The sequence below is a fragment of the Cynara cardunculus genome, unplaced genomic scaffold (genome assembly GCF_001531365.2).
Source record: "Cynara cardunculus var. scolymus isolate 2C unplaced genomic scaffold, CcrdV1 Un_Scaffold_3999, whole genome shotgun sequence".
NCBI lineage: Eukaryota > Viridiplantae > Streptophyta > Magnoliopsida > Asterales > Asteraceae > Cynara > Cynara cardunculus.
In genome coordinates this window covers 7,939-23,440 of record NW_020201709.1, presented here as the reverse complement: position 1 = coordinate 23,440, position 15,502 = coordinate 7,939, and the positions used below count along the sequence as shown (strand labels likewise).

Sequence of the window (15,502 nt, the reverse complement as noted above, 5' to 3'; positions counted from 1 at the left end):
ATAAAATAGTAAATAAAATGTGCAACCAATTTTTTTTGGAAAGTCACGTATAACTCACCGCGCAAATCGTTGTCCAAACAAATTCTTGAAGTGTACAGCGTCTCCCCTACAAGTCCAGGACCATAACCTTAAATAAAAATAAATTACGTTGCGACTACCTACGATACCCAAAAATGATCGAGTAGCTCCCTTGACATTATTTATCCTAAAAAACCTTAAGGCAATATCTTGGTTACAACCATACTAATTAACATGAACGTCCCTATATGGTTACATATATATATATATAAAGTAATTCAACCCACCAATCGAAGAAACGTTGGACTATCTAATGTATATTAGTATAGACCAATACCCACATAACCCAAAGTTTTAATTTTGGTGCCGAAACGAGGGCACAACTTGACAACCTAGTAGGGGATTACCATGTGAAAAATGGTGGGGTGTTATAGGTGACCGCTAGCCACCTTATCCTTCGAAAAACTCACTCGAATGATCGACCAACTAAAGTGAACCTCTAGGAAACTAAATTTTGAAACGAAAGGTATGAATGGCTTACCGATTGATGCCGAACTAGTTGCAATGTAAAACACCGTCAACTTTTCTTTCGATGTTCACCGTTGCCTTTGCTCACACAATAGATTCCTATCCCATTACCTTGCCACAACTTCTATGGGTTTTATATTAGGCCAACGTCGGTTACAATCATATGAGTAGGCCACATTCATTAATTGAAGGGGGGAGTTATGCCTTTTGAGGTGAAGAGAAACTAAGGATGCACCCCTTTGTTTTTTTTTTGGTTATTACAAACTCCCCCCTTAACAAAATTTCGTCCTCGAAATTTACCTTATGCAAATAAATGAGGGTATTTCAACCTCATATTTTTCTCGAGTTCCCATGTTGCTTCCAGCCCCCTATGATGTTTCCATTGGACTTTCACGAGAGAAATTTCTTTGTTCCTTAGCTTCCTCACTTTTCTATCGGTAATTGCCTCTGCCTGTTCAATATAACTTAGTGTCTTGTCCACCTTTATATCCTTAAGAGTTACCTCGGTACTCTCATCTGCCAAACACTTTCTTAAATTAGATACGTGAAACGTGTTATGGATGCCTTGAAGTTCTTCAGGTAGTTCCAACTTATAGGCAACCTCACCTACCCTTTCAATTATCTTGTAAGGACCAATATAACGAGGACTTAGCTTTCCTTGCTTTCCAAAACGAACTACGCCTTTCCATGGTGAAATCTTAAGCATAACTTTCTCCTTAACTTGAAATTCTATCGGCTTTCATCTTTTATCGACGTAGTTTTTTTGCTTGTCTTGTGCCACCTTTAACCTTTCCCTTATATGTTTTATTTTGTCGATAGTCTGCTGAACTATTTTAGGGCCAACCAATTGTTTTTCACCTATCTCATTCCAACATAATGGCGTTCGTTCCCCCATACAAAGCTTCATATGGTGCGACTTGAATGCTAGCATGATAGCTATTGTTATAGGAAAATTCTATCAATGGAAGATGGCTCTCCCATGACCCTGCAAAATCGATATCACATGCCCGCAACATATCTTCTAGAGTTTGAATGGTCCTCTCGCTTTGACCATCTGTTTGCGGGTGATAAGCTGTACTTAACTTTACTCGTGAGCTCAACTCTCTTTGAAAGCTTTACCAAAACGTAGAGGTGAACCGACTATCCCTATCAGAGACTATTGATAATGAAACACCATGAAGAGTCACAATCTCGTCTATATACAACTTAGCTAGTCTTTTCATCGAGTATGTTTCTTTAATTGGCAGAAAATGTTCAGACTTCGTGAGTCTATCAACGATTACCCAGATAGCATCATAACCCTTTGGTTCTTGGGAGTTTCATCACAAAGTCCATTGTGATGTCCCACTTCTATATCAGAATTTCTAGGGGTTGTAGCTTACCATATGGTCGTTGATGTTCAACTTTGACTTGTAGACATGTCAAACACCTTTCGATATAATAAGCTATGTCTTTCTTCATCCCTGGTCACCAGTAAGATTGACGAAAATCTCGATACATTTTATTGTTACCTAGATGGATAGAATATCGAGATTTATGGGCTTCATCTAACACTTGGTTACGAAAGTTGCCTAAGCGAGGAATCCAAATTCTGCCTTTATAGCATTTAACCCCTGATTATTATCTTCAAGCAACAAACCAACCCCTACCATTCTCTCTCCCTTCAAGTTTCCCTCTACTAAAGCTTCTTCTTGAATTTTCTTGAGTTCATCGGTCCAACTAGAAGTGACCTCCATCTTCATTGCTTTAATCCTCACCCAATCGCTCATTTCTTTGCGACTTAATGTGTCGGCCACCACATTTGCCTTCCCGGGGTGATATAAAATTTCACAGTCATAATACTTCAGCAACTCCATCCACCTTTGTTGTCTCATGTTCAGGTCCTTTTGATCAAACAAGTATTTTAGACTCTTGTGATCAGTATAAATTTGGCACTTCACCGCATATAAGTAGTGCCTCCAGATCTTCAATGCAAACACCACAACTGCCAACTCTAAGTCGTGAGTTGGGTATCATTTCTCGTGTTCTTTCAGTTGACGTGTGGCATATGCAATAACTTTCCCCTGTTGCATTAACACACCACCAAGTCCTAGCTTGGAAGCATCACTGTAGACTACGAACCCTTCAGCTCCTTCTGGTAAGTTCAATATGTGTGCGGTGCTCAACTTTTCCTTCAAGACTCTAAATTCCTCTTCTTGAGATGATTTCCAATCAAACCTCACACCTTTCTTTGTTAGTGATGTCAACGACGCCTCTATTCGTAAAAAGTCCTAAATAAACCTTCGGTAATAACCAGCTAATCCCAAGAAGCTTTGTATCTCAGAAGGGGTCCTTGGTGGCTTCCACTTCTTTATAGCGTCTACCTTGGCCAGATCTACTTTTATTCCTTCTTGGTCACCACATGCCATAGAAATTGAACTTCTCGTAGCCAGAACTCACACTTCGAAAAATTCACGTATAATTTTTCCTATTTCAGCAACCTCAAAACCATGCGAAGATGTTCCTCATGCTCATTCTTAGTGCGTGAATAAATTAAAATGTCATCTATGAAAACAATGACAAACTTATCTAGGTAGGGTTTGCATACTCTGTTCATCAAATCCATAAAAGCTGTAGGTGCATTTGTCAACTCAAATGGCATTACTAGGAATCCATAATGCCCATGCCTAGTCCTAAAAGCTGTTTTAGGCACATCCTCCTCCCGGACCTTTAGTTGATGATAACCTGACCATAAGTCAATTTTTGAGAAATAACTAGCACCCTGAAGTTGATCGAAAAGATCATCAATCCTTGGAAGTGGGTGCCTATTCTTTATGGTTACTTTGTTAAGCTCGCGGTAGTCGATGCACATCCGCATTGTGCCATCCTTCTACTTAACGAATAATACTGGCACTCCTCAGGGCGAGGTGCTAGGGCATAAAAAACCCTTGTCTAACAACTCCTGCAACTGAGTCATCAGTTCTTTCATTTCTGATGATGCAAGACGATAGGGTGTTCGAGCTACAGGTGCATCTTAAGGTACAATATCAATCTGAAACTCTACCTGTCTCTGGGGTGGTAGACTTGGCAGGTCATCCAAAAAGACTTCAGGAAACTCCCTTACAACAACAATGTCTTCCATACTCTTTTTCTCTTTCCTAGCATCCATCACATATGCCAAATAACTTTGACATCCCTTTCTTACACACCGTCTTGCTTTAACTAGGGAGATCATGCTAGATTTCCTATTTCTTATATCTCCATAAATTACTATGGTTCCATTATCGGGTAATTCAATCTGAATTATCTTTTTTTACACATAATTCTTGTCTGGTTTTCAGCTAATCAGTTCATTCCAATTATTATATCAAATTCCCCGAGAGTCATAGGGAGTAGTTTTAATGGAATCGAACAATCGTCTATCTGAATATTGTAGTCATCATACTCCTCTCTAATTATCACCCTATTATCATCAGCAATTTCTACCTCTAAGGCTGAACTTAAAGGCATCGGTACTCTATGCAAATATTCACAGAAAGTTGTAGACACAAAAGAACGGTTTGCTCCAGAATCAAAGAGTACTCTAGCACGTACAGAGTTGACCAGAAAGATACCTATCACCACATCTGGTGTCTCCTCGGCCTCTGTTGCTGTCATATGGAAGACTCTTCCATTTGACTTAGTTACTTCAGGTCACTTTTCCTCCCCTTTTCCATTTCGACTTCCACCTTGACCCATAGCATACTCAATCTTCTGCTGAGGGCAATTTGCCTGTATATGGTTGGGTGACTTACAAATGAAACATAGTCGCTCCCTTCGCTTAACTTTACAATCCTGAGACAAATGTCCTGGCCTCCCACATTGATAACACATCCTCAGCTTAACCATGCATTCTTCTTTATGCAGAATGTTGCATTTCGGACATGGTTTAGCAGCTTGCCCTTGCCATGTCTTCTTTTCTGAACCCAAAAACTTTGGCTTCCTGGTTTCATTGCTCTGACCTTCCTATTTTATTTTTATTTGGCCCCGCTCAGCATCTTGACGATTCATCTCTTTCTCTCGAATTTCTACAACATTTACTGCCTCCTGAAATGTGGTTGGACTCATAGTGAAAACAAATTCCCAAATAGATGCTTTTAGTCCCCTGATGTACCGCTCTACTCGTCTTTCCTCAGTCGAAACATAGTGCTCGACAAACCTTACTTTTTCTATAAAACTTGTTGTATACTCCCGGACTATCATGATTCCTTGTTCCAACCTCAAAAATTTCTCTTTCAGTTGCTTTATCGCAGTTCGAGGAAAAAACTTCTCATTAAATAATACCTTAAACTCACCCCCTGTCATTCTTGCCACAACCTCTTCGCCCCTTAAGTTCGTAACCATTGTTGGACGAGTGGCCCGATGAACAAATTTGGCACTGATCTCGTTAAAAGATGAGATTAGTGCTTTCGACAGAGCTCGCAAGTCCGCTCGTGTAGCAAACTCTGTCGTGGAGGATGAAGTTGGTGGTGGCATGGTGGTTGTGGATGTGGATGGGGGAATGGGGAGGTTGGTTATTAGATCTCTCACCTTTGCAGTGAAAGAGGAGAATGCTTCATCGAAGGATGGTCCTACAGAGGGAGGTGTGGGTTGAGGAATGGGCTGGGGGATTTGGGCGAGGATAGCAGCGGGGAGTTGGGTGAGGGTGTCTTGGATGGAGGCCAGCTAGTGGGTGAGAGTGGCGAGGGTGGCATCGGTAGTTGTGGTGGATGGTTGTGGTGTTTGGTGAGGGACTTGGGGGAGGGTGGTTGATAGGGAGTGAAGGTTGCGGAGGATGGTTTGAAGTTGGGTGATTATATAGGTAAGGTTCTCATCGGCCTCAGTTGCCTGGGCCGTGAGAGTGGCGATGGATTGGACAATGACTTGGTTTCGTTGAGTGGCTAGGGAGGAAAAGGTGTTATGGTGTTGGGTTATGGTTTGTTGGAGCATTTGTAGGCGGGTGGTGTTGATTTGTGTTTGGGTTTCGAGTTGGGTGGCGTTGTAGGATTGCAAGGGATTGTTGGAGGTCAAAGGTAGAGGTGGAGGATTGGTTTTCTACAATCCCTTGCATGATGAGTTTAAGGTCTTGCAAGGACCGTTTAATTTTTCAAAAACTTCTTGGGCATCTTTATACTTTTTCATCAGAAGTTCATTGGTTTGAAGCTTCTGATGAAGAATTTCCCGCTCCTTTTGAAAGAAATCTTTAAGAGCAACTGCGTTTAGTCTCTCTTCCTCATAGCTGCCACTAGGTTAGGGTCACCTTGAAAGGGTTGGGGCTTACAAGCTAGAAATGTCTTATAATTACAACCTTCTCGTGCTCGTGTTGACATGACTATTTGGTCTTGCTCTTATGTCGGTATTCTCTATTGTTTGAATCGCTAATATCTTCTCTTCTATTGCTTATCACCCTATCCTCCTAATTTCTAAGCTCTGTCTCTCACACCTAAGCTAGAACTGCAGGCAAGGCAGCTTGCAAGGCTCTTGTCACCTCCTAAGCGATGATGTCCACAGGGGTAGCAATGGTTGCCCGGGTTCGTCCTCGCCCCCTGCCTCGACCTCTTCCAGATGTAGAGCTTTCTTGCACAGAGGGCTCAGGTTCATTTTGTGTCGCTTGAGTCCTACCTCGCCCCCTTCCTCTTCCTCGACCTTGTCCCTACATGCTAGCGGTCCTTGCAGCCGCAGCCGATGCTGGTCGAGTCTCTTGTACAGTAGGGGTAGCTCCTATAGGTGGTGGGTCTACAACCTCGGGTGTAACCTATGACCGTTGCGACATTATTGTTGTGTGCGTTAAACATTTACATTTATTAGCATATTTATTCATAACCTACTCATCCAACATTCACTCAATAAGATTAAACACCAAAATAATATATTGCTTGCAAAAGATAAGTCAATACATAAGTCTTGCTTATTACGCCAAACTGGCTATTACATAAACCAAAACTAAAAATTTAAAACACAAACAACAGCTAAGACGTAAAGAGTAAGCATCCATTTCAAATTATTTCAAAATTTCCATTTTCAAAGTGAAAATCCTAAGAAGCCGACAACTCCTCATGCCGACCGATTACTGCAGTTCCTCACACTGACGGTCGACCGATTACTGCACGCCAGTAGCTCCCTCACGCGACCGATTACTGCATGCTCACAGCTCCCTCACACGACCGATTACTGCACACCGACAACTCGTTGCTTGCCTCTCAACAGTCCAGATATGTCGATTAAGAACTCTTTCTACTCCTAAACCAGCATCGTTAACAACTTTATACTCCTAAAAGGGCTTCTACTTCAAGTTCTGTAAGTTCTTCAACTTTAATAAGTTGTTTTACCTATTTTGTGTCTAATAAGTTGTTTCTTCAACTTTAAGTTGTCTTTTGCTTGACTAAATAATTTATATCTATTTACAGTTTGGTTGCAAGTAATTCTTCGTTGGATCTAATGAATCAATAGATGAGGACATACATAAAGAATCCCATTGACACCTAAGAACAAACAATTTGTGTGCAAGAAATAATTAGTAATAGCTCCTAGTTTTACCTTTTCTATAAGTTCTTTAACTTTAATAAGCTCTTGTTTAGCGTTAACTGTTAACTAGTAAGTATATAATTATATATGTAATAGTAATATGTGTGGATATAATAATTTAATCCTAGTAATTTGCTTTGTTATTATTTAATTTATTGGAATTTAATCGGTCGGTTAAAAATTATAAGTTTAAATTAAATAATAACAAAGCAAATGGTTATTTGATAGATGACTTCAACTGCTAACCTCATTAACCTATATCTCTCATTGATGAAGATGATCCCATCATTGAGCATGCACATAATGAAGAAAATGTACTCGTTAATGTTGATGAAAGTGCTACATGACCGTCCATCATGCCTACCAATGACACCCAAGGAACTCAAAATCCAAGGTCAACTAGAGCTCCATCTATGTTTTGGAACCACTTTACGAAGATATGTGATACTAAAGGTTCCGAAAAAGCTAAATGCAACTATCGCAGTAGTCAATACGCATGTGGTAGTAAAAAGAATGGTACAAGTAATTTGTTAAATCACATTAACACCCAATGTAAAAGGTTTCCTGGGAGAGGTGACAAGAACCAAGCAAAGGTGCATTTTGAAAGGTTGAAAGGGGAGGGAGCTAATTTGGTAACACATAAGTATGATCCCCAAATACTAAGGGAGTATGTTGGTAGGATGATCGTCAAAGATGAGCTTCCATTCTCTTTTGTAGAGAATGAGGGGTTCAAATAATTGTTTCCCAAAGTAGAGCCTAGGTTTCACATCCCTTCTCGAACTACAATTGCAAGGAATATCACGAACCTTTATCTTAGAGAGAAAAAAAAGCTTAAGAGACATGTTTGTGAAGAAAAAATAAAGAGTTTGTGATACGTTCCAACAACTTGATTTTCCAACAACTTGATTTTCCAAATTTGGATGAAACACTTATGAGTGATCTGAGTGATAGAAGTTGTTTGAAGAATCTATCAATGGAGTTAAGACCCAAACTCAACTTGTGAGAGAGAACCTTAACTAAAACTCCACCCTTCAAATGACTATGGATTAAGAACCTTAGTTATGAGAACTAAGACCCTTAAACAACAATAAGTAAATGGAGAACGAAAGCTAAAGACGCCACACACAAGGGAAAGCGAACCTTGAATGATAAGCCTTCTTCGATCTGAAGGTGTGTTAAGCATATAGTCATTGTGGTTACAGACGGGTTCTGTTTCCGATTAGACTAAGAGTCTAAAGGATATTACAGAGCCTAACTTTATAGAATCCAAACAAGTTCACAAGAGAACAAATATGTAAAGGATAAACCTCTCAATGTATTTCAAGAAAAGATGATCTTACAATGAGAACCAATCCTCCTATTTATAGATGAAGAGGATTGAAAACAAAAAGGCTTAATTAACTATCTTAGACTTTCAAATTATCCATGTTTAATGTAGCATTCAAAATAACATTAAATTCAAGACTACATAATTAATATTTTCAAACCTTCTAGAATTATTTATCATGGGATCCATATTTGACAAACGAAGTAGTCATGATCTTAGGTCTGACTTCTTCTAACTTGGACTCTTCTTGGGGTTGGGTTTCTTTGACAAATTGATTGAGGGCCTCCTTCATTCTTTTGTTCCTAGCTCTTGTCATTGGCCCAACCATATACTCAAAAGCATTTTCTGATGATGATTGTTTGAGACCATCCTGTGAAATTTTAATTCATGCTCCTCGCTTTTCCTTCTTTGGTCCCCATCAGTTTTTCTTACAATTGATACATGGAAGTCTTGTCAGAATTTGCATTATATGTGTTTAGCTGCTCATTTTGTTGATGATTCCTGGGTTTTGCATAAAAAAATATTGAATTATTGTGTTGTACCTAACAGTAAGGGGGATACACTTGGTAAGGCTATTGAGCAATGCTTACTTGAATGAGGACTTGAAAGGGTGTTTACCATTACTGTAGATAATGCATCATCAAATAATGTGTCGATTCAATATGTCATTAATATTGTTAATGAATAGGGTGGTGCAATTTTGGGAGGTCAACACATGCACTTAAGATGTGCTTCACATATTTTAAACTTGATTGTGTAAGATGGGTTAAACGATTATCATGCAAGTATTGATAAAATTAGAGATGTAGTGAGATATGTGAGATGCTCATCAACTAGAATGCAAAAATTGAAAGAGTGTGCCGAGCAAGCAAAAATAACAAGCAAGAAAACAATTTGCTTAGATATTGCAACTCGTTGTAATTCAACGTATTTGATGTTCGAGGTTGCCGAAAAATATCAAAAGGCATTTGAGAGGATGGAGATGCATGACGTAGGTTATGTTAGAGAGTATTGCACCGGTGAGGTGAAAAAGTGTCCGAACGAAAGTGACTCCTTTAGTTGAGATGAGATAGCCATTTGTGCCATAACTAGTTAATATCTGACGAGGCTTTAGAGAAAAAGCAGCTATTCTCGGTGAGAGAAGAATTCATATTGATGATGTATACATTCTTTAGATGAGAACCGGTTAGAGCAACCTTATCATCTTTGTCAAAAACATGACATGAATTTTTTGAGAATTTAACTGTATAATCTTTATCACACAGTTGACTGATGCTAAGAAGATTGTGCTTCAGTCCTTCAACATATGCAACGCGTTTAAAAGTTGTTGCACCATTGGTTAATATACTAAAACCTTTGGTATATCCTTTTCCATTTCCACCGAATGTTACGGAAGGTCCTCTTTCTTCCTTGAAATGAGATAGAAGGGATTTATCTCCAGTCGTATGTCTTGAACATCCGTTATCAAGATACCATATGTCTTTGACATCCTGAGTAGAAGAAGAAGATGGCTTAGAGGAAGTAGATGCTTCTGAAGATCCTTCATCTGCATCTATGGCCATCAAGCCGACATAGGCTTTATCATCTTCATCTGAGGATGATTCATCGGATGACTCAGCCTAGTCATGCTCTTCAGCAATAAGGCCTTTAGCCTTTTGCTAGTTGTTCTTCATCTTCTTGTACTTCTCTTTCAGTTTTGAGTATTTCTCATCTTTGGTCCTGAAGGAGGAAGGAGCTTTAGAAGATGGCGTTGCAGTCTTCTTTGATCTGCATTCACATGCAAAGTGTTCGGGCCGGTACATTTGTAGCAGACAGCTAAAGCTTGTCTATTCTTTCAGACTTTGGCTTTTCCCTAAGGGACAGTTTGAGGAAATCTGCAAAATTTGCTCTTACTTGCGAACCTCCTAAATGACTTAGTCATGAGTGCCAGAGACTCATCAAAATCTATTAAATCAGATTCTGGAATATCCTCAAAGATAGAAAAGTCTATCTCCGTGATAACAACAGGAGGAAGAGAAGAGACAAAAGAAGTAGAAGTTTCAACCGAAGAAGTTTCAACCGAAGAAGCTTCAGAGATCAAAGCCAAAGGAGAGCTTTTCATTTCTCTGGAATCATTTACAAGATTCCTCTTTAGTTGACGAGATTGCTCATGGTTAAGCADAATCCAATATAAAGTAGAAAGAGAAAGAATGGACATGTCATTGGACATCTTGAGACACATGGAAAAGGTGTCCCAAGAYTCARRAAGGMATTCTAGAAACTTGGTTAAAGTTTCAGAATTAGAATATTCCCTGCCGACAGCCCTAAGATCAATAAGAAGGCAGTTAAATCTTTGATGTACTTCAGACGGCGTCTCAGACTTTCCACAGAGAAAGCTTTCATACTGTCTTACTAGATTGATCTTTCTGGTCTCTTGAACCTGAGTGGTTCCTTCATATTGGACATAGTGTGTTCCACATGGATTTGGAAGTTTTGAGTTTCATCACCGAGTGATAAATCTCATCAGGAAGAGACATAACTATTATTGACTGAGCACGCGTGTCTATAGCTATTTTCTTCTTGTCTTCATCGCTCCATTGATGTGGGAGCTTCGGAATCTGTCGTTCAGGAATCGCGGCAGTCGTAGCTGTTGTTGGAACAGCCAGAGCAATAACAAATAGAATATATGGTCCAGTTTCTATATAATGTGGAATTTCAGGAGCCACACCTTCAGGAAAGAGGGACATCCGGTTCTTCCAGAGACTAAAATTGTCACGGACAAACCGGGGAGGTTTGGCAAGAGAGCCATTGTCTTATGTGTGTATGTTTGTAATTTGTAAAGCCATTTGTAAGCGGTAAGGTTATCTAAGAAAGGAGATAAACTAATACTGAAAACAGCTAAACAAAAAGAGAGAGAAGAAAGCACTGCTCTGATACCACTTGTTGGTCCCTTGAGGGTCTACAAGAATAGTACAACAGTTTGTAGAAGGGGGGGATGAATACAAACACAATATTTTGAAATTTAAAATATATATTGATAAAGAAGATCAATACAGATTTTAATAAAAACCTATCTAAACAATCTTTGCTTACACACGAAATCTTAGCAATACAAGAAAAGAAATGTTGTAAAGAAGATCTTTTACTTAAGCTAGAAAATGCTTGAAGTAAGAATTAGGGTTAGAGAGTGAGTTGCGCGTACTCAGCATGGAGAAGAAACACTTTTATTTATACCCAGTGCATTAATGTCCATTTAATGCAATGTGGCAGGGTTAGAGTGCGTGTCAAGCCTTAAGAGGAAGGCTTGTTCTTTGCTACAGTGAATAGGACAAAAAGCACTATTCATGAGCAAACATCCTTACCTAAAGTTGGTGGATAATAGAGTCGACTAGTTGGCTCCGTACCATACCAACTTTCATAAGGGTATGGGTTTGTCCTTTGTGTGCATAAGAACAAGACAACAACAATCGTGCTAAGCAAACTTCCTTTGATCGCTGAATGCTGGAATGACCTGAAGGTCTCTTCATCATTCGCTGAAGCTTGAGCAGTCTTCACACATATGTAGACAAACTTGTAATCACTGAGTACCACTTCAGATCATGTACTCGTCAGTCTCTAATCTTCAATTTCAGTCTTCGACATTTGCTGAAGGTTCTTTGGTGTGAGTGTTGTCTTCTTGAAGTATCGCTGTCTCTGATAGATTTACAATACAAGTTCTTCAGCGATCACTGAACAGACTCAGTGAAGATCGTTGGAACTGAAAAGACAGAAACATAAGTACAACGTATAAGTGAAAAAAGATTATCATCAAATTACTGAGAAAGAGGATCAACAGATGTGGATGGGTATGCCTTATTTAATCAACTTCGCAAAAAAAAAAGCTGAAGGTTGTTGATTCCTCAGAAAACAAAACCGAAGTTGACAAATATTTCATTGAAGCTTGTGAATATATGGATTGGGTTTGCATTTTTGTTTTCGTTCTGAGTTTCTAATATGTTTCTAATAGTGTTGCATTTTTGTTTTCACTTTATTTTATATTACTCTTTACAGCATGATTTTGATGTGTTGAAGTGGTGGAAAAAGAACGCGAGTAGGTTTAAGATTGTTTCCTTGATTGCACATGATGTATTTGTTATGCCTATATCGACCATTGCATCAGAGTCGGCTTTTTCTACCGGTGGTCGTGTTATCGATACATATAGGAGTTGTTTGACTCCTAAACCGGTACAAGCATTAATTTGTACCCAAAATTGGATCCGACAAACAACATCAATTGATGTTGATGGCACAAATGAATAAATTGAAGCATTGGAAGTTGGGTAGTAAATGTGTGTCTATATATATATATAATATTTCCGTTTATTTTATAAGTGTTTAGTCATGAGATATTAATGTACACTTTTTAATTTTATAGAAATGTTGGTTGAAGATGGAGAAATTCGAGTGGATTGAGTTGTTGTGGACTTGCAGTCTTGAGGTTGGAGACAATATTTCTATTATTTAGTTTTTAATAGCTTAATGTTTCACTTTCCACTTCTCAATATGTATGGGTGAGACTTGACAATGGTAATTGTATGTTTTTAATTACTTTTTTTAGTACACACATTGAACGGATGAAATTAAGTATTTTGGAATATTATATCAATTATTGTAACTCAAATTTAGAACATTGGATGGATCCGATCAGATCGTCTATTGGATGTCGGATGGATTCAAATCGATCCAATCCGATCCAATGGATATCCAATAAGAATATGCAATGGATGGAATTGAACCGATCCAATCATACATTGGATTGGATTAGATTGGTTGGAAAAATCCAACATCCAGTGGATGATTAGATTGGTTTCGTTCCCATCACATCCATTGGATGTCAACCGATGAATATCCCTAGGTATCCCTAAAACACAAAAAAGTCATTATCTCCAAAAGTGGAAGACGTCTCCAATAGATAAATCCTTCTTGTGCATTTATCTAACACTCAACTCATTGTAACGTCGCTAGTACCAAATTCCAACGAAGACCTGATGCATATGCCAACAAATAAACGTCGTCTTAATTTCGATTAATTTGCATGTTATATCAAAATAATTTGATAATAATATTCAAAATTTTAAATACTATATTTATATATGATTTCACATTTTTAATAATTAAATGTGTTCACTTTATTCGATCATTAACTATGTATTTGTTTTCCATTCAAAAGAGTGAGTCCTAAAAATGCTCAGTTGATGAATCAATTTTAACTGACCCACACACAACATTTTCAAGGACATGCTCTTTGACAATTGAGATACACCTAAGGCAGAAAAAGACATATATTTAACATTTAAAATTGAGGTGTTTGGTTCAGTTAGAGGAATGAAAATGAGAATAAAAATGAAAATAACAGAGAATGAAGATGAGAATGAATTTCCATTCCTCTATTTTAACTTGGAATCAAAATTTGGACTTATGAGGGAATAAACCTATTATATTATATAAAATCAAACAAATTCTTTTATTTTCATTTCCATTGATTACTACTTAATATCTCTAACCAAACACCACCTAAATATTTATTTTCAATCATTCTCAAAATTATTTTCTAACATATAGAATTGAGATATGGTCAACCATGAATAATATTCTACATACATATTATCAACGATAAAAGTCTTATTTTAAATCAAATAAAATATATTATTATTATTATTATTAAAATAATAGATAATAAATAAATGAACCAAAATCAGAGAGCAAGGGGTAATTAAATCCTGTTTAAATAAAATTATCTATGTAAATTAATCTGTATGTATAGAATATAGATTGAAAAGGTTTTAGTTTAAAAAGGTTTTACATAAATAAAAGAAGCATGTTTTTTTTTAATTAAAAGAAGCAACTTTAGAAAAAATTTGGCTTTTCATATAACTATCTCCTAAAATCTTACTGAATAAATCATTTTTTATACTATTGAGTGACTATCAAACAATCATGTAGAGCTAATGAATAAATCGTTAGTTGCATTAAGCTAATTAAGCAACTACCAAGCATGCCGTAAGTAGGGGTGTTCACGGGTTGGGTTGATCGGGTTGAAGATATTTGAACAACCCAACTCAATGCTTACGGTTTGAAAAATCTTAATCCAACTCAACCCAACCCAAACCAACCCGTACAGGTTGGTCGGGTTAATTGGGTTGGTCGGATTGATACTTTGGTAAATCAAAATATTCTTCTAACCTTAAACATGATATTTCTCTACTCATAATTTTTTTTTCATCATCAACTATTTGATACAACTTATCCATACTTCTTACAAACATCGTACATTCAGTTAATTTTCTCAATTTACATATATATGTTCACAGTTACTGAACATATATATGAATGAGTTATATAGAGATGTGAATAAATTGAAAATATATGTATATGAAGAACATATATAATAGTGTAATTGTCTAATGTATATATTAATAGAAATTCAACAATTATATTAAATCAAAAAAAAAAAAAGGATATCGGGTTCATCGGGTTAGGTTGGGTTCAAATAATAACTCAATATCAACCCGATACCTAAGATTTGACAATTTCACAATTCGATTAGACATCGGGTTGCTTCAGATTAAATTATTTCACGTTGGATTGATCGGGTTAGTCGGGTTTTTGAGCACCGTAAGTCAGCTCTATATGAATGTCGTGTTGACTGCAAAAGGCATTGTTTTTATTTTCATCCAATCAATTTATTCCACATCACCTAAAAAGCTTGACTATGTCAATATAATTAGTAATGATAGACGTGATGTCATAAAATCAACTAAGACAGGGGTAAAACTGGAATTTACTTGAAGTGGGAGTCATGATGAACGACCTTTCTTGGTCTTGCAGTGCTCCGTCGTGGTTCTACCATCGGAGCAAAAGCAAATGGACACCGCCGTACTGTTATTGTAACCGCACCGCCCATTCGATTCTTCGCACTTACGGCAACCCTCCAGCCTCCGCCATTTTAGCTCGAATCATCTGCTCAACACTCCACCTTATTCCCTTCCAAGCATATCACCATCAGGAACGCTATTATTCAGTACCATCTTTACCACATGTTCATCGCATGAGTAGTTACTCCAATCAAAATCCTTCGTCTCCAAACTG

At 37.7% G+C, this 15,502-nt stretch overlaps 1 protein-coding gene across 1 annotated transcript; it reads right to left on the bottom strand.

Annotated features, from left to right (window-relative positions):
• Positions 1-847: 847 nt before the first annotated feature.
• LOC112503860 lies at positions 848-1,252 on the bottom strand. The gene has a single exon (XM_025107840.1). It carries the CDS (start codon positions 1,250-1,252, stop codon positions 848-850), a length of 405 nt encoding a protein of 134 aa, XP_024963608.1.
• Between the last annotated feature and the right edge of the window lie 14,250 nt (positions 1,253-15,502).